The sequence below is a fragment of the Saccopteryx leptura genome, chromosome X (genome assembly GCF_036850995.1).
Source record: "Saccopteryx leptura isolate mSacLep1 chromosome X, mSacLep1_pri_phased_curated, whole genome shotgun sequence".
NCBI lineage: Eukaryota > Metazoa > Chordata > Mammalia > Chiroptera > Emballonuridae > Saccopteryx > Saccopteryx leptura.
Window position 1 is genome coordinate 11,957,324 of NC_089516.1, and position 20,006 is coordinate 11,977,329.

The window sequence follows — 20,006 nt, forward strand, 5'->3', positions numbered from 1 at the left end:
GAGAGTTGGTTTCTGAGATCTCCTCCCCCTCCAAACCTAGGCTGTCTCACCTCCTTCCTCAACGCTCAACATCTTTGAAGGAACAGAACATCGTGGAAGGAGAGAGTGCTCAGAGACCTCTTCCAAGTTGAGGCCAACTCTCCCCATTTTCCCTATTTGTGGCTCCCTTACACTAATCAGCTTTCCGGAAACCCCCAACACTGTCCTTGAAACCCTACTGTTCGATGCTAAGGAAGCAGACACTTGGAGGGGACCCAGATCTGCGTCCAATGTGGACCAATGGCAACATATCTTAGAGATTACTTTGAAACAAAAGGGGAAAAAGAGAGAAATCAGGAACTGATTTTATGAGGCAGAACAAGCCTTGCTTTTACTTCGCAGTCACAATGTGCTTGCTGTTTGCCAAAGGATGTTACTGTTATGGTCATCTTTTAAAAGACGGTTTAAATGTTTGTGGAGTTAGATAGAGGGTGGGAGGAGAGGGAAGAAGGAGTGGGGGAGAGACAGGAAGGGAGAGATAGGGAAGACAGAGTGAGAAGCATCAACTTGTAGTTAGTTCACTTTATTTGTTCATTCATTGCTTCTCATGTTCCTTGACCAGGGTGTTCAAACCAAGCCAGTAACCTCTTGCTCAAGCCAGAGGCCTTGGGGTTTTGAAGCAGGGACCTCAGCATTTTGGGTCCTGCTGTGTCCACTGCGCCCCACAGGTCAGCTGTCTGGTCATCTCAATCAGGACTGTCCTACCACTTCCATGCCACACCTCCAGGGAAAGGATCACAAACGTTTTCTCTCTGTGAAAGTTCTCAAACTGTAAGGAGTTAACTGCACATTTATTTGATCGATTTTAATATTTTTGTCGATTTTAACATATAAATACAAGACAATTAAATAAATCGGAGAGGAAATATTGCAAGGGCAAATCAGCATTCACAGAAGTATATTACATTATTACCATGGTTAGTCTGGGATACAGCATTCACTGGAAATATATGCAAGGGAACCTCAGTAAAAGACCTAACTAAAGCTTTGAAATGTTCCTAATAAAGATGCACTTGAGGCACCGCTCAAGCAGCTGTAGGTGGGAAGCAAGATAGACCCGCTCTAACTAGGAGCACTAAGGGTTTGATACATATGGAAATAATAGCATCGCAGGATAATTCATCATTCCCAACAGCTGTTCCCCCTCTGTCACTATACACTTTTCAAGACTAGAGCTCTTTTTAAAAATAACTATAGCTCTGGCTGGGCCAGAGCGTAGCAGTCATAACACTCAACAAAGTACCATGCAATTGCCTTTTAAAGAACAATATGATTTTTTCTTTATATACATCTCCTTTTAAAAGGAGTCCCTGTTCTACTCCCCTTTTCTGAAAGGCTCTGGGGATTTTAGAAGTGGCAGTTTATGTATCTCCTCCACATTCATACTTTCCCTGGCATATTCCATCTCTCTCTGTGGCCACATTATTAAGCTAAACCTCTTGGTACAGAAGCCAGAATTTAGTGATTAGGGATAACGTCAGGATATGGGTATTGGGTGCCTTGTACCGGGTGTATACGGTTCACACCCTGTACAGGGTGCACCCTGGATGGAGCGTGGGAATGAAGTATGGCCCCTACTCTGTCTGCCAAACCATGAGCCCATGGGGCTTTGTCTGTCTCGTGGGGGCACCTTTGGCTACTCGCTCAAAGGCACTGTATGAGTTAAGTGTGGCGCCGTCTACTTACATTTATCCGGTCTGCCTGGCATTATTATTTCTTGGTTTGAATGAAGTTTCTGTATTTTGCATCTTATATCATCTCCAAAAGGAGTTTCAGAACTCACTGAACCAGCAAAGATTTTTTTTTTGAATTATCACATTAGACACAACAAGACATCCATGATTGTAAAAAGAAATAAATTTACACAGTAGAAAATAAATACAAAAAATGTAGAAGTAAGAGTTTTGACGTGTGGGTCACTAGAATTTAGCTTATTTACAACAAAGGCATGCACAACTAAACTCAACAACAGGCTGAAGTCAACAGTTGCTTTTTATGTTATCAAAGATCACATAACTCAACCTCTAAAATGTGGCTGGAAATGCACTACTTTCATTTTCCTTAAATGAATCTTAGTGTACTGTTTAAAGCCAACCTTCCATTAAAATGAGGGCTACAAAGCCAAGTTGCAAATGCTTGACAACGTCTTGGTTTCCTGTTCCAATAGAAACCACTGCCCTCAATTAGCTTAGGCTCCTCCAGAGGTTGCTGAGTAGAAAACTAGTTGATTTTCATACATCTCACATTGTGGAAAAGGTAAAAATGGACATTTTCACACTGTCAAGCATCACACTTTGATTTCAGAAAAAGGAATCACATTTGCTCAATAAAGTGTAAGCTTCCCCGCTTTGAAGTCCTTCTGAGAGCGATTCGACTTTTACCGTTACAGGAATCTTCTTTCTCATTAAACATGTGCTGTTTGCCAGTGAAATCATGAAGGCACACATCTCCATTCTGAACACTGAAAGAAACACCATTCTTCTCTGTCGAAGCATTCCCTATATGAAGAAAACCAGAATTGGTGTCATGAAGTATCCACACATAGAAGGTGCTTTGAAAAATGTTTCTGCTATATTGTCATATTTTATTTACTTTCATCCCTTTCCTAAGGCCACTCAAAGTAAGCAAAGCAAACTGGAGAATGTTTCCTCTATGGCAGTTTTAAAAAATGAAATGGTCAAAATATGAAACAAAAAAATATATTTCGTTTTAAAAGGCCCATTTCCTAACTCTGGCTGAACATGTATTGACTTCAAGTAGCAGTGTATGTGTAATATAACCTAATGTAATATTCTGATCTACCTCAAATGGTTAAGGTTACCAGAGATCCCCATGTGTTCTCTTACAAGCTTCTTGGTTCCCTAAGTTTCCTATTAAATAAAACTTTGCAGCAGAGAAACCCAGGCGACAACAGTCATGGCAAGAAAAAAAGCGTCTCATAGACTAAACAAGCCCCTCTGACCGGACCAGGGTAGGACTGATTCCCAAGAGGAAACCACCAATTCCAACCTCGGAGTCCAGGACATGGAGCAGTGGGGCATGCTAGAGAAACTGTGGTTTGGACCCGGGCCCCCTTCACCCCAAGCAGACCCTGAATTATGTGTGTGTGTGTGTGGGGGGGCATGCACAGCAGTTTGAGGCCCTCTGGCTACTTGACATCATCCTTCCGACCATCTGACCATTAGAAGACAATATAGAAAGTGGACTAATAAGCCCGTTTGTTAGGTCTCATCATAATTATAGTAATGATAACAGTGCTGAGAACTTTATAAGTATTAGATCATTTATTACCCTATGGGATGGGTGCAATTCTTACCCCCATCTCACAGATGAAATTAAAGTTTCAGAAATTAAGTGCTTTGCTTAAGGTTGAATGACTCAGTGGTGATGGAGTCAACACGTGATGTTTCTTCCAAACTGTGAGCTGGTGGCCTTGTACCAAGTGAAATGGCTGTTGGCACCCAAGCCTCTAGTGCAGTACATATATTCACACAAACTACGTGACAGATATTGGTTAACACAGCTCCATCTCTGACATAGCTCAAATAAGGCATGTGACTGACTGAGGCAGCTGTCCTGACTTAGGTGTTTTGCTTTGAGGACATTTTGGTGCAGGAACAATTTGAGCTGGTATAAGAAACAAAGCATTGCATTTCCAGCTTTTGTGAAAGTGCCTACCCCACCCCTTGTCCATTCCAGGGCCTGGGGTGAGGACTGAGGAGTCCTGGATAGCTATCTGATGTGCATTTTCTGTGGCATTAAACACGTGGCCATTTGGGTGGCCTAAAATGCAACCCCACCCTCACCATCAGGCTGCAGAAACAGCTGTGTCCAATGAGCCTTGTCAGACAGCTGTGCAAACCCCTGCTTCCATCAGATCTGATGCCTGCCCTATAGGATGGCAACATATTGATAGGCTAGGCAAGTGAGGCTTCATCTCTGAGCTCCTGTAGAATATGCAGAAATCTGGCTTTCAGAGTTCCAAACACTTCTATCCAAGCCAGTAGGATTCACTGATATGTTGTGAATCTTGACGATTCACCCCACACCTCTGATTGCTCTACTTTGAACTTGCTTTCTCATACTAACTTATGAATCAGCCTCAGTAATCACTGCCTCTACTCTTTTTACCTATATCGAGTCATTCCTGATATAGCCATTTGGCATGGAGGCCAGAGCTCTCCTTGCTGTCTACAGTAAGGAGCTAAGGCCATGTGGTAGCTGTTTCTCATCTCATACAGCAATGGTTCTCAATGATGGGGTGGTGGGAGAGATTTTATCCTCCCCCCCCGAAGGTATTCCTCATGTCTAAAGACATTTTTGGTTGTCACAACTGGGGGTGAGTGTGTGGGTGCTACTGGTGTCTGGTGGATGGAAACCAGGGATATTGCTAAACACCCCCAAATGGACAGGACAGCCCCCCCAACAAGGACTTATCTAGCCCCAAATGTCAGATGTGCCAAGGTTGAGAAACCTTGATTTTGAGGCATCTTTGGAGGGTTGGAAAACTATTTGGCAGACATATATATGAACCTTCTCACAAATTTATTTGAATTTGTCATGAAAACGACTAATATCCTAAAACAATGATGAATAAAGGCAAATTCTCCATGGAAGGAGAAGTATACCAGCAGAGTTTAAGTTTTTATAACAATGCAAAAGATATACTAAGAAGCTAAAGAAGATATAGATAAGCTTTTATGAGTAACGAACAGCCCAGTGTTATGAAAGAAAGAAAATGTTATGGATGTTTTAGCTAGAAATGTCAGAATAAGTAAGGCAGGTGCAGCAGCAGTAATCTGTTCATATATTGGTGACATATATTGTCACTAGTACTGGCCATAGTATTTGATATATTTATGGGGATTTGGGCACTGTTACCGGGCAGCCACACTGTAAAAAATAATGAACAAGCATGATAAGTGAAAAATAGGAAGGTTTAAAAGTGGTGACTATATTTTTATGTGTATGATTATAGAGGATATAAAAAACTGATATCATTTTAAGGCCCTGGTCGGTTAGCTTAGTTGGCTGGAATATTATCTCAATGTGCCAAGGTTGGAGGTTCGATCCCCAGTCAGGGTACATACAAAAACCAATGAATGAATAAGTGGGTGGAACAACAAATCAGTCTCTCTCTCTCTCCTTCTCCCTCTTTCTCTAAAATGAATCAGTAAATAAAATATAAAAAATTTATATAACTTTATCGACTACTTTAGGTCCTACTTACACAGAAATAACAAAGAAGTCTTTGGGTAATATTTAAATCAGGATTTGCAATGATAAAACTTTTAGGTCATTATCATGTCCCATCACAAAAAAAAAAAACTGAATCTTAAAAAAACCCACAAGTAACAGCTGTTCTGGTATGTACTCTACAGTGAATAAATCCAGTTGGATTAATAAACTTTCTCTTTTGTAAGGGAACCATGCTTTGACCTACTAGCCATATAAGTAACTGTTCACATTGCTTAGCAAAAATGCCATTAAAGGATAATAACACTTCAAGAAAACAAAGACTAGCTTGAGGAATACTATTTTGAGAGATACATACCATTCCCGCTCATGAGTCCTGAGCAGTCATTATTCACTAGCAATGTGGTGGAGTGGGTGGAGTTACTGTTTGACTGGAGGGAGTTTGAAGAGCTGGACACGCCTTGGTTTACAGTTTGCTTCTTTAAACCGTTAGTAGCAGTTTTACTCCAGTCTATAGCAGAATAAGCATTACAGAAAAACAGAGTGGAACGTTGAAGCTCAAAGGCAAGAGACAGATCACAGTGTAACTTGTTCGAGCAGTTATCTCCCACTTCCAGATCTTGAGAACTCACACGTTTCACAAGGTGGCGTGATAAAATGTATTTTCATTTAAGACTATACACATTTGTCCTTTAAATGACTGCTTGGTTGCCCTGGCCGGTTGGCTCAGTGGTAGAGCGTCGGCCTGGCGTGCAGAGGTCCCGGGTTCGATTCCCGGCCAGGGCACACAGGAGAAGCGCCCATCTGCTTCTCCACCCCTCCCTCTCTCCTTCCTCTCTGTCTCTCTCTTCCCCTCCCGCAGTGAGGCTCCATTGGAGCAAGGATGGCCCCGGGAGCTGGGGATGGCTCCTTGGCCTCTGCCCCAGGTGCTGGAGTGGCTCTGGTCGCAAAAGAGCGACGTCCCGGAGGGGCAGAGCATCACCCCCTGGTGGGCAGAGCGTCGCCCCCTGGTGGGCGTGCCGGGTGGATCCCGGTCGGACGCATGTGGGAGTCTGTCTGTCTCTCCCTGTTTCCAGCTTCAGAAAAATACAAAAAAAAAAAAAAAATGACTGCTTGATTAAAAGTAACATATCTGTTGGGACTAAAAGTCAAGCTAATTTGATTATGTCTATAAATATCCACTGAATTACCTGACCAGGCGGTGGCGCAGTGGATAGAGCGGACTGGGATGCGGAGGACCCAGGTTCAAGACCCCGAGCTTGCCAGCTTGAGCGTGGGCTCATCTGGTTTGAGTAAGGCTCACCAGCTTGGACCCAAGATCGCTGGCTCAAGCAAGGAGTCACTCGGTCTGCTGTAGCCTCTTGGTCAAGGCACATATAGAAATCAATCAGTGAACAACTAAGGAATCGCAATGAAGAATTGATGTTTCTCATCTCCCTCCCTTCCTGTCTGTCTGTCCCTGTCTCCCTCTCTGACTCCCTCTCTCTGTCTCTGCCACAAATAATAATAATAATAATAATAATAATAATAATAATGGTAATATCTACTGAATTAGGTAGTACTTCAGAGCCAAGGACTTTTTTTTTTTAATAATTTTTTTTTTTTTTTTTTTACAGAGACACAGAGAGTCAGAGAGAGGGATAGATAGGGACAGGCAGACATGAACGGAGAGAGATGAGAAGCATTATTCATCACTTTTTTGTTGCGACACCTTAGTTGTTCATTGATTGCTTTCTCATATGTGCCTTAACTGCGGGCCTTCAGCAGACCGAGTAACCCCTTGCTCAAACCAGCGACCTTGGGTCCAAGCTGGTGAGCTTTTGCTCAAACCAGTTGAGCCTGCGCTCAAGCTGGTGACCTCGGGGTCTCGAACCTGGGTTTTCCACATCCCAGTCCAACGCTCTATCCACTGTGCCACCGCCTGGTCAGGCGAGCCAAGGACTCTCTTAAGAACACATATTGACTGCATTGTGATGGCTCCTGGTTCTTAAATTCATGCAAATAACTAAACTACATGTATTACCATTTTCTGAATATAGATTGTATAGCTATATCTTTGCAGTCTGCAGAGGCTGTATTTATGGGTGGTATTCATGCAAAAGGAATTTAGTTTTCAGACAGTACTTAATTTTTTAAATTTTCTTAAAAATGAGTTATTTGCTCTATAGTCCAACAGGATGTGAAAATTTTATAACTTCAAAATAACCAAATGTATGCTATAACCAAACAGCCAAATGTATTCTGAAGTTTATATACAAGTTTGAATCAAGACTTAAAAAGATATGAATGTAAATATTAAAAATTACTTTGGGTAAATATTAGCTCAAAAGGAAATAAATTCTAAAATTTTCTGGTGCTCACTAAGTTCGTAGAGATAACTATCTTTTTAATTCATTAGTTATTTTTGCCCCAATATTCCCAATTAATATTTTCTATTGATCAGGTTTCATTCATTGATTTCTAGATTTGATAGTCTTGTGGCATTGATTGCTCTGAATCTTCACTTATACAGTGTTTTCCTCAAGATTTAGAAGGATAAAAAGAAAAGTAAATCTTTACCAGAGTTTTCAGCCAGCCGAAACTTTCCACAACAAAGATACCGCCTCCACTGCTTTCTGACATTCTCTTTTGCTACGCAGTAAAAGATGAATATGAAAAATCCTATGGGAAAAAAGACCCATAGTACAATGAATTACAAACTAAGACCTGACTGTCAGGAGCTTCCTTTGTACAAAAGATAAAATCTTTGGCAGCTATAGGCAAAGTGAAATTTCACAAATTGAAAAAAGAAAATCCAAAGTCCTGGGTAGTTTGCTATCGAAAGGTGCCCTAGAACTCTTTTTGTAAGATTAATAAATACTTATAAAAGGAATGATATTCTGTATTTCTAAACCAAGTTTACTGTCTCTCCTCTCACATTCTGACCTTGACCTTCCCTATCTTTGGAAGTACAAGCTACCTACCCAGGATGCCAGCTCAGACCTAGGCTCCTACCTCCCCTCCCTTCTCTTCCATATTTATAATTGACTTGCAAGTTCTGTCAAATGCCATCTCCTGTCTACCTCAGCCCTGACCTTGCAGTCACAGGGATCACCACACGCCCCCACTACTGTGACTCCTCAATACTTTCACCAATAAATATTTGCTGAATGAAGGGACAAATTTGGAGTTCTCCCTCTCCCCAACCCCCAATCTATCTACTTTAAAGTCTTCATTTTAAAACGTCAGGTGTGCCTTTTCAGATGCCCACCCTAAAGACTTATATTGTGAATACTGCATGCATACCTTTGTTCATTTGCCACCCTGGGTGGTTACCCTTGGTTACATTCGGGGAGAAATGGCATGTATGAGAGAGATCACAGTAGGGGTACCCAAGTCCCAAATCAGAGCCTATACACGTCTCTCCTTTAATCAACACCAAAGCCCTGCAAATTAGGATCCCTTCTGTAAATGAAACAGTACATTTCTTCTATCCTTTCATATTCTAATGAATAGACATTCTGGGGGAATGAAGAGAAAGAGGCAGGTTCGGTTTCCACATTAAATATGTGGGGGGTAGGTACTTCGCTTTCGTTTTTATGATTAGTGTGATCTGAGCATATCTTTTTTCTCTTAAAGTGTCTCTCCCTTATAGTATGCCATTGTTGGCAAATAAACTTTTCTGTATAATACTATGTAGTGCAACACCTAGATATACCGATTCAGGAACTGGTACACTGTAGGTTCAAATGAACAATTGTATGTAACCAACAAGTTTATTAACTGGTTGCCTCCAAATAAAATCAGAACTAACAACTAAGTTAGGCATTTGAATTCAATCTCAGGTTGGGTTTTCTTTGAAAACACAAAATAATCTATTGCCTGATAGAACTACAGGAGGATGCTATTGGAGCTAAGAGCAACAGGAAAAGATGAAAACAAGTAGATGAGAACACATCCCAGCAGAGGATTTGGAATAAAGGGAAACCAAAGGACATCAGTGATTGTTATTGTAATTAAACGTATAAACTGCTCTGCTTTTAGTGCCCAAGTACTGTACTTCCATTAAAAATTAATCAGAGTTTTAGAAGTTCTTTATAAATTTTGGTTATAAGCCAGGCAGAGAAAGACAAATATATGATGTCACTTACATGTGGAATCTAATGAACACAGTGAACTGAGGAATGGAACAGAGGCAGAGGCGGGGTCACAGGGAGCAGAGGGACAGCTGTCAGAGGGAAGGGGGATGAGGGGACGGGATCAGAGAAGGTGAAGGGATTAGGGAAACTATACATACACAACACAGAGATACAGACAACAGGACAGCAAGTCCCACAGGGAATGGGGGAGGGAGTTAGAGGGAGGGGGGCAAAGAGGGTGTAATGGGGGACACGGGGGTGGGGGTGAGGGTGTTATATTGAGTGGGACACTTGAATCCATGTTAACACAATGAATTAAAATTAATAATAAAAAATCAGAAGTGACAAGTCTTTTATAACACTGGTCTAAAAGAATTAGTAATTTGCTTTTCCAAAGAATACGGCTAAGAGGGTTCGAAATGACTACAGCCTGGGCTTCATTTCCAGATAGGAAGCTGTGAAGTAAGGGTGCCACACAAAGCCTGCCCCTTTCCCGCTGCGGGTCCCAGCAGAGCAACTTCTCAGAATTAGCCCCTGGGCCTGGCTGCTGCCACTGGGCTCTGGCCACTGGCTGCACTCTTATTCTTGTCTTCCAGTCAAACACAGACCAGGGAGGGTGTGGCGGTGAGACCTCACAGGGACATCGATGGCATATGCACTTTCTGTATAGATGTCCTATTTTAATAGAGAGTTTGAAAAAAGTAAGGAACCAAGTGAAGGAAAAATAATTGAGTCCCAGAAAGAATTCGTGGCAGGGCCCCTCAGTATATATCCTCTTTGATGAGATCATGAGAAAGGAGGAAGAAAGTAGCACTTCTTGAATTTAGGGGACACCTTTCTTCCAACAACCTCAAAGCACCCTTTCTCAAAGAGAAATCTGTTGTTCAATGTACATATCTTAAGCTACTAAGCAAACCACTTTGAAGATACTCTTAAGTAGTGGTATTTTTAAGTTCAGCTGGGATCATTCAGTGCAGATTTAGTGCTGTAAGAGCTTACCTTGTAAGGTGTTGAAGATAGCAAAGAGATACATGAAGGTGACATTAACTGGTCCCCAGGCAAAGAAGGCAAAGCCCCAAGTAATTCCCAGTAAAAATGTAAGGCCCGCAACACTCCTGAGGTCTTGAATACTGGTTTTTCGCTGGGCTCCCAGTTGTTTCTTCTTTTTAATTCGACAGAGCTGGACGAGGACCACGATGAACATGCTGACGTTCAGCAAAAATATTACACAGAAATATCCCACAACTGTAATATAGAATACAGCATTGCTGTTGATCCAACAACTGTAATTTGGGAAGGGGGGGTAAAAAGAGAAAACATATCACAGCACTGAAATATGGTTCAAAATGATACAGTGAATTAATATTTTACTGAAACATTTCCTACAAGTAAAAAAGAAAACAAAATGATAAAACCACTGTTTCCACAACCACTTATATCTCTAGGAAAAAAAAAACAAAACACCTGAGAGTTTATTTTAGGATACCTGGTGACTGAAAGTATTTAAAATTATTCTTTGAAAACATTCAGGATTTTGCTCCCTTTAAATCTTAGTAACTTTATTCCATGAGTCTTTACTAACATAAGATAACTGGTATTTCATTTTTACATATTTATACATATTTATATATGTATATAATATGCGAAGTTTGCTGTAAATGTTACTGGATTTTATTACGACGAGGGCTGGAGTAGGTATGCTGACAGATCCTCCACTTTCTTGGAGAATCCTGTTTTCCAGTTCACTCAACATTCCCTTGGGGGCTTTGTACTCACAAGTCGTCAGGTGAGCCACTCGGGAATTTCCCGTAGGACCCGAGCCCGTAGTTATCTGTAGATGTAATCAGGACAGTGGTAACAACCACGGCTGGTACTCCTAGAAGATAGGAGACATTGGTCACATGATTCTAATAACGACAGGTGGTGGGAAGAAAGAATAGAGATTACTATTTTCTCCTGGCAGAAAGGCCTGGTGAACTGTTCACCAAACCAAGTTTCTCTTCTTCCTTGGCACATGGCTGGACATCTCCCAGCCTCCCTTGTAACTAGGTGTATGTGGCCACATGACTAGGTCTTGGCCAGTGGGATAGGGACAGATGTGATCTGCTCTACCTCTAGGCCTGTTGCATAAAATCCTGCGAGGCCCTCCATTGTCTTTTCTCCCAAGTTCAGGGCAATCTTGGAAGCTCTGTCTTGAGACAGAGCAGACTCCCCAGAGGCTGGGTCCTGAATAACTGCAGGACAAGAGAGCCCACTGCTCCTGCTAACTGGGCTGTGCACGAGTGAGAAAGTATCTCCTGAGATTTCAGGGTTTGTCCACGATAGCTAGTGCTACCCTTATCTTATACATGCCTGGGATATCATTTTAAGTGTCATGTGAGAGGCAAAGTGAAGGACTCCAAAATGTAAACTAAATGTAAGTCATATTCAACTTACTAGGATTACCAGCAAGTCCTGGCAAATCTTTATGAACTGAAAAGTCCTCAACTGATTATCTGTAACCCAGGGGTAGTCAACCTTTTTATTCCTACCGCCCACTTTTGTATCTCTGTTAGTAGTAAAATTTTCTAACCGCCCACCGGTTCCACAGTTATGGTGATTTATAAAGTAGGGAAGTAACTTTACTTTATAAAATTTATAAAGCAGAGTTACAGCAAGTTAAAGCATATAATAATAATTACTTACCAAGTACTTTATGTTGGATTTTTGCTAAGTTTGGCAGAATCAATCTTTATAAAACAACTTACTATAGTTAAATCTATCTTTTTATTTATACTTTGGTTGCTCTGCTACCGCCCACCATGAAAGCTGGAATGCCCACTAGTGGGCGGTAGGGACCAGGTTGACTGCCACTGCTGTAACCCATTGATGGATTCAGGAGCCTGACCTGGCTGATTTGGGGGTGATGACTGCCACTATGCTGGTTTCTCATCCCTTTGCCCCATCACCCACCACCTGAGCCCATGAAATCACCTCACACAGGCCAGCCTGACACCGAATCTCAAGGCTATGGGGTATAAAAAAAATTCATTTTCATAGACAGGTTGGGGTTCCTGGGAAAATCTAACATAATATTCCATTTAACCCTTTTATATTTGTACTTTCTGGATACACTTTCATATGACTTCCAAAGTAAGACACTTATCTAAATATAAGATATTGGTAGCATGGAGCTAGTCCTTGACAAGGGAATCTCACCTTTCAGGATTATACAAAGACAGAATTTGACAGAATTTGTGCCATTGTCAGAAGCAGTGACTTATTTTTCTGGGAAGAAGTGACTTATCTTTCTGGAAAGGTGTTCTGTTATTCTTCACAAAGATATAATCTTAGGCAGAGTGACAAGGGTGGTAAAGGGTCTGCAATCCTGTTGTGTAGGGAATATTCAAAGGAACATTTAGCCTGAGGTAGAGGAGGGAGTTTGGGAGGGATTGCATCTGGAACACAGTGGAAGGGATATACATGAGAAATCCGAAAGACAGGCTCAGCTGGTCGTGAGCTGTGTGACCTGCGGGAAATTATGTCATCACTTTCAGCTGGAGATTGCAATAACTGCCTTGCTAACCTCACTAACTTGTCTTCATGGGGTTACTTGTGTGAAAATACACTGAAAAACGGGGCATTATACGTAATGTTACATATTACTTATAGATTATCTAAAGGACTCTTTGGCAGAAGAGCTGTCAGCCCATTATTATTATTATTAATAATTATTTTATTATTTTTATTATATTAATTATTATTAATTATTTGCCCAAGAGAGTAAAACCAAGACCACTAAGTAAGTGCCAACATAGAGCCAAATTATTAACTTAAGGGAAAACACAGAACTCTAGAGCTTTAGAAAATTGTTACTGGCTGCCTTGGAAAGTGTTAAAAAGAAGTCAACAGGCCTTAAAAGCAGTTGCTTATGCTAAGCCCTATGTCACCAAACTGAGACTTAATTACAGTTTCACCTTTCCCAGAAATGGAATCTTAACACCCGTCAGTCAGGAATCGCCTTATCAACACCAGTTAGGTAATTGGCCTGGGAAACCTCTGACATCCCCTAAAGGAAGTGACCTTGCAGAAACGAACCAGGTTTTATTTTTATGAAATATCTTTTTCTATCCCTTTACTTTCAGTCTGTGTGTATCTTTCAATCAGATGTGAGTCTCTTGTAGACAGCATATGTACGGGTCTTGTTTTCTTATCTATTCAGCTACCTTGTGTCTTTTGATTGGAACATTTAATCCATTTGCATTTACAGTAATTGTTGATAAATATGTATTTATTGAACTTGTATTCATATTTTGATCTTTTTTTTTCTTTTTAAAAAGTTTTTCCATTGATGAGAGAGAGAGAGGCATCAACTCATTGATCTGTTAGTTGTTACATTTAGTTATGCACCCACTGGTTACTTCTCATATGTGTCCTGACTAGGGATTGAATCAATGACCTCAGTGTGTCAGGATGACACTCTGTCCACTAGTCACCCGGTCAGGGCCATTTTTCTTTTTAAGTAGATCTTGTAATACTGGTTTGGTGGTGATGAACTCCTTTAGCTTATTCTTGTCTAGGAAGCCTTTTATCTGTCCTTCAATTCTAAATTATAGCCTTCCTGAGTATAGTAATCTTGGTCTCGGGTCTTTGCTTTTCATCATTTTGAATATTTTGTGCCAATCTTTTCTGACATGTCAAGTTTCTGTTGAGAAATCAGCTGACAGTCTTGTGGGAGCTCCCTTGAAGGTAACTGCTTTCCTCTTGCTGCTTTTAAGATTCTCTCATTGTCTTTGTCCTTTGACATTTTAATTATGATGTGTCTTGGTATCGGTGTTGGTCAAATAAGTTTGTAAATATGATATATATGTTTGCTCGCTTATAGTTTAGCTTATAGTTTGCATTGGGTGTGGGGGGCAGGCTATAAGCAGGCAGGCTCATTATAGCCTAAGGCTTAGTTTTAAGACTAAGCCTTTCCCACCCTTTTAATACTAAGATCTTTTCAAAACTAAGCTTTTCTGCACACCCTTGACTGTTGCATGATGTGGGGTGGTGTACTTTCATGAGGAATTCCATTATGCCTCAGATAAGTGACTTTGTATCAGAGACTTCCTTGTTTGTATATTGGATTAAAGGTTTTGATTTCTGCACTATAAAATGGGGCAGAGGAGCCCACACTGGAGCAGAGCAGAAAAAGGCCATGTGGAGGAGAGAAGAAGCAGCCCAGATGGCGGAGTGCTGAAGGAGAAGCCAGTTTGTGCAGAGTTTGTGCAGAGAGAAGGAGATGGAGAACAGAGGTGAATAAGGCTGGTGAGGTAGAAAACTTTGATTCTAGGAAACTTGGATAAGTCACTGGCTTTGGGAGCCCTGAATGGAAAGGGACGTGTTTTCCCACTGTGTGTTTATTTCTTGCCCACCGGGTGCAAGCTAGGATTAAAGGTAATGGCCCACCAGTTCTTGGCTCTGTTGTTTCATTACCATCTGTCCAAATCAAATGTGAACCTGCATGGGCCAGGTGGCTGTGATGGTGGCCGTGGCTACTGGCTTTAAAGTTGGCCTCTTTGGGTTCATAGTATTTGGGGCTCTCTGCACTTCCTGGACTTGTGTGTCTATTTCATTTGAAAAGTTAGTGAAATTTTCTGTCCTTTTTTTCAAAATAGGTTTTTTAAAAGACTTTATTCATTTTAGAGGGGAGCGTGAGAGAAAGAGAGAGAGAAAGAGAGAGAGAGAGAGAGAGAGAGAGAGAGAGAGAGAGAAGGGGGGAGGAACAGGGAGAATCAACTCCTATATGTGCCTTTGCCAAGCAAGCCCAGGGTTTAAAACTGGTGACCTCAGCATTCCAGGTCAATGCTTTATCCACTGCACCAGCACAGGTCAGGCTCAAATAGGTTTTCAATTCCTTTCTGTCTCTTTTCTCCTTCTGGCACCCCCATGATGTGAATGTTGGTACACTTCATGTTGTCCTTGAGTCCCTTTAAACTATCTTCATTTGGGGGGGGTGTTCTTTTTCTTTTTGCTGTTCTGATTGGGTATTTTCTGCTACCTTATCTTTCAAATTGCTGGTTCAATCCTCTGCTTCATCTAATCTACCATTGATTCCTTCTAATGTATTCTTCATTTCTGAATGATTCTTTTTTAATGTTTTCTTTCTTAATTTTTATGATTTATATCTCTTTGTTGAAGATCTCAGTGAGTTAATCTATTCTTCCCTTAAGTTTATGAGATCCTTATAACTAGTGTTTTGAATTCTGCATCTGATGGATTGATTGCTTCTCTCCACTATGTTTAGTTCTTTTTCTGGAGTTTGGTCCTTTTTTTTTCATTTAGGACATGTTTCTTTGTCTTCATATTTTGGTTGCATCCCTGTGTTTGTTTCTATGTACTAGGTAGAGTTGCTACATCTCCCAGTCTTGGTAGGGTGGCCTTATATAATAAGTGTCCTGTGGATTGTCCTGTAGAGACCAGGTGGGCCCTAGGTATGGCCTGTGTGCAATCTTCTATTGTAGTTGAGCCTTGATTGCTGTTGGCACATAAATGGGAGGGATTAAGCCCCAGGCCAGTTGGCTGTGAGGACTGGCTGTAATTACAGCAGAGGAGCTACTGTAATTGGGCTCACCCCATAAAACAGGACTTGCTTCAGTCTGCTCTGTAAGTGTATCGCTTGTGGAGGTGGTTGGGTAGTGCCCTGGTGTGGCTGAAGCTGTCCACTGGGTATGCTGGCTCTGGGGCCTTCTTAGAGTTTGGGGCCAAGGTCAGTCACTGCCTGTGCCTTGTCTGGGGCTGCCCAGTATGAGCTACAAACTGATCTGCAGATGGTTGCCACCTGTACTGGAATTGGTGGTGCCTGGGAGAAGCCAAGCTGAGAACCGAGGCCAGCTACCACTAGTGCTCTGGTTAGGGCTGCTTAGCAAGAGGTATAGAGCATGCCAAAGCCAGATGCCACTTGCTTGTGGTTTGTGAACCTTTGAGAGGTTTTAGGGAAGACTGCAGCAGGAGCCAAGACAAGCCTTTTGATGGAAAAGCAGCTGGAAGCTCTAGTGGGCTTGCAAGTTGGGTGGGACAGGGTCTCAGGAAATCACCAGGTCAGGGTGAACAGTGTTAGCCAGGTTGATAGAAACTCAGATATGGTGCCCACTTCTCCCTGTAGGGGAGGGATCTGCAAAGGAACAATGGCTTCTGCCAGTACATCTATTTGGGAGAAAGTTGTTCCTCCAGCCCTTATCCTAAAGTCAGACAATTCAGTACCTCTTCTATGTCCCTGGCACCTTTCTAGCAAGTTGATGCTACAGTGCTGGAGGGACCAGCATGTTCTGCATTTTCACCTCTCTTACCAGTCTTGATGTGGCTTCTTTATATTTAAGTTATAGGACTTCTGTTCAGCTAAACTTCAGGTGGTTCTCAATGATGGCTGTTCTGTAGTTTGGTTGTAATTTTGATGTGTTCGTGGGAATATGTGAGTACAGCATTTATCTACTCTATCATCTTGACTGGAAGCGCTCCTAAGAGTTTTATGTTTATAATCAATCCAGGGGAGATGTACAGGTGTTCCAGAAAGAGACTAGACAAGGTTGCTCTTTGGGCAGTGCAACATGTGAGGAGAATAGAGCTGTTATAGAAATCTACCAAGTGTGACCTGTTTCAACATTGTCTCTATGTGATTACAAATCAAAACACTGGAGAAAAAGAGAAAGCAGAGGCAATAATGTGTAAGCAAATTATACATACCCCAACCGACAATGCAGAATTTAAGGATGTATTTTCGGATGTAAGTATTAAACACTTTGACAAGGGCCAGATACATATGGAATGCTTCTAGGCCCATCCACGTAAATGAGACCAAGAGAAAATAATGTAAAAATGCAGCTGCTGAGATGCAGAGGACTCGCATGTCATACAGAGCAACCCATGAGTCCAAGAGGAAAGCCAGATTCAGCAGGAGCAGAGCTGCACAAAGCTGGATGAGAATTTTGGAAGGGTAATCCCTCCGGATCTTTCTAAAAGGAAAGGACAAGAAAAGAATTAGCATCACATTTTCCTTATGTGACCATTTATGAGTTTAAGCAATTTATTTTTATTCTTTGGTTAAGGGCTATAGTATCCCCTCTTATCTACAGAGAATACATTCCAAGACCCCCAGTGAATGCTTGGAACTGTGGATAGTGCCAAACCCTGTATAGACTATGTTTTTTCTATGCATACACACCTATGATAAAGTTTAATTTATAAATTAGGCACAGTAAGACATTAACAAAAATAACTAATAAAATAGAACAAGTATAACAATAAAAATATATAAAATATTAAAAAATATTATAACAAAAGTAAAAGTGACCCTGGCCAGTTGGCTCAGCGGTAGAGCATCGGCCTGGTGTGCAGGAGTCCCGGGTTCGATTCCAGGTCAGGGCATACAGGAGAAGCGCCCATCTGTTTCTCCACCCCTCCCCCTCTCCTTCCTCTCTGTCTCTCTCTTCCCCTCCCGCAGCCAAGGCTCCATTGGAGCAAAGTTGGCCCGGGCGCTGGGGATGGCTCCTTGGCCTCTGCCCCAGGCGCTAGAATGGCTCTGGTTGCAACAGAGCAACACCCCAGATGGGCAGAACATTGCCCTCTGGTGGGTATGCCGGGTGGACCCAGGTCAGGCATATGCAAGAGTCTGTCTGACTGCCTCCCCATTTCCAATTTCAGAAAAATACCAAAAAAATAAAAAAAAAATAAAAGTTATGTGAATGTGGTGTCTCTCTTTCTCCAGCAGTTTATATATATTTTTCAGTCCAGACCTATTCCTGGATCTGTGTTACCCATCCCTTACTTGGGTTGGTGTTACTTGTTTCAGGGGATCCCTTGCTGAAGTCTTCCTACAATAGACTCAATGCTTTCTGGTGCAACATATTACCATTGCAATATCTTTTCTGTTCATGTCTTCTACCCACAAATTTAATGCCTTTTCCGTCATTTTTTTTGACAGAGACAGAGGGAGAGTCAGAGAGAGGGACAGGGACAGACAGGAAAGGAGAGAGAGATATTAGAAGCATCAATTCTTTGTCGCAGTTCCTTAGTTGTTCATTGATTGCTTTCTCATATGTGTCTTGACCAAGGGGTCTGAGTGACCCCTTGCTCAAGCCAGTGACCTTGGGCTCAAGCCGGCAACCTTCAGCTTCAAGCCAGCAACTTTTGGGCTCAAGCCAGCAACCATAGGGTCAGGTCTATGATTCCACGCTCAAGCTGGTGAACCTGCACTCAAGACAGTGACCTCGGGGTCTCGAACCTGGGTCCTCTGTGTCCCAGTCTGATGCTTTATCCACTGCGCCACCACCTGGTCAGGCTGCCTTTTCCATCTTTTTTTTTTTTTTTTCTGAAGCTGGAAACAGGGAGAGATAGTCAGACAGACTCCCACATGTGCCCGACCGGGATCCACCTGGCACGCCCACCAGGGGTGACGCTCTGCCCACCAGGGGGCGATGCTCTGCCCCTCCGGGGCGTTGCTCTGCTGCGACCAGAGCCACTCTAGCACCTGGGGCAGAGGCCGAGGAGCCATCCCCAGCGCCCGGGCCATCTTTGCTCCAATGGAGCCTTGGCTGCGGAGGGGAAGAGAGAGACAGAGAGGAAGGAGGGGGGGTGGAGAAGCAAATGGGCGCTTCTCCTATGTGCCCTGGCTGGGAATCGAACCCGGGTCCCCCGCACGCCAGGCCGACGCTCTACCGCTGAGCAAACCGGCCAGGGCGCCTTTTCCATCTTAACTAAGCACTTTTGTGGCTGTACCTTTTTCAGTTTGAAGTACAACAGCGAAACTAGCACAGATTGCTTTTTCCCTCTTCATAATTTCACAGATAGAAGATTCGTTCTTACTGTAAATCTTAGTAACCTTAGAACATATTTTTCTTGTCTCATTAACTTGAGACCTTTTATGTTTTAACTTAAATGAAGCACTTTAAAGCTTCCTTTTGGCATATCTGAATTGTCAGCATCACTACTCTTGTGCTTTGGAGCCATTATTAAGTCAAATAAGGGTCACTTGAACACAAGCACTGTGATACCAAGATGTCTACTAAGCGACTAATGGGTGAATAGTATACTGCTCACAAAAATTAGGAGATATTTCAAAATGAATATGAAGCGATAAACTATCCCCTAATTTTTGCGAGCAGTGTATATATACAGCATGGATATATTGGACAAAGAGATGATTCATATTCGGGACAGGATGGAGAAGTATTGTGTGAGATTTCATCATGCTACTTACTCAGAATGGTGTGCAAGTTAAAACTTATGAATCGATTATTTCTGGAATTTTCCATTTAATATTTTTTGGAGTGGAGTTGAATCCAGGTAACTAAAACTGCAGACAGGAAAACTGGATGGGGGGGGACTCTTACATATGTGTAAATTTCTTCTCTTTGAGTGTGTGTGTGTAAGCATTAAAGCCAAAAACAAAGGAAAAATCTAAACAGAATCATCAGTGGAACCATATGGAAAACTTGTGTTTGCATTTCTGTGAAACTTTTACATGCTGACTGTTGACCCAACCTTTTAAATAGTTTGTAGTGGAATCTACTGAGCAGCCCCCCCAGCTTCTCCCAAACTACTTCTAGAAGCATTGCTGTTTCTTCTCATAGAATAGGCTCCTATATTCAGATCTTTAAAACAGAGCCAGATTTCCCTGCTATCTTGTGATATTAG

General features: G+C 42.0%; 1 protein-coding gene across 1 annotated transcript in view; it reads right to left on the bottom strand.

Moving 5' to 3' along the window:
- Window positions 1–735: 735 nt before the first annotated feature.
- ADGRG2 (adhesion G protein-coupled receptor G2) overlaps window positions 736–20,006 on the bottom strand; it is a 92,743-nt gene continuing 73,472 nt past the window's right edge. The window contains exons 23-28 of the mRNA XM_066356889.1: window positions 17,058–17,326; window positions 11,130–11,229; window positions 10,353–10,636; window positions 7,795–7,896; window positions 5,594–5,746; window positions 736–2,537 (exon numbers count right to left, since the gene is read on the bottom strand). Of these exons, the coding sequence (XP_066212986.1) occupies window positions 2,353–2,537; window positions 5,594–5,746; window positions 7,795–7,896; window positions 10,353–10,636; window positions 11,130–11,229; window positions 17,058–17,326 (1,093 nt within the window). The 3' untranslated portion in view covers window positions 736–2,352. The remainder of the gene's footprint in view (window positions 2,538–5,593; window positions 5,747–7,794; window positions 7,897–10,352; window positions 10,637–11,129; window positions 11,230–17,057; window positions 17,327–20,006) is intronic.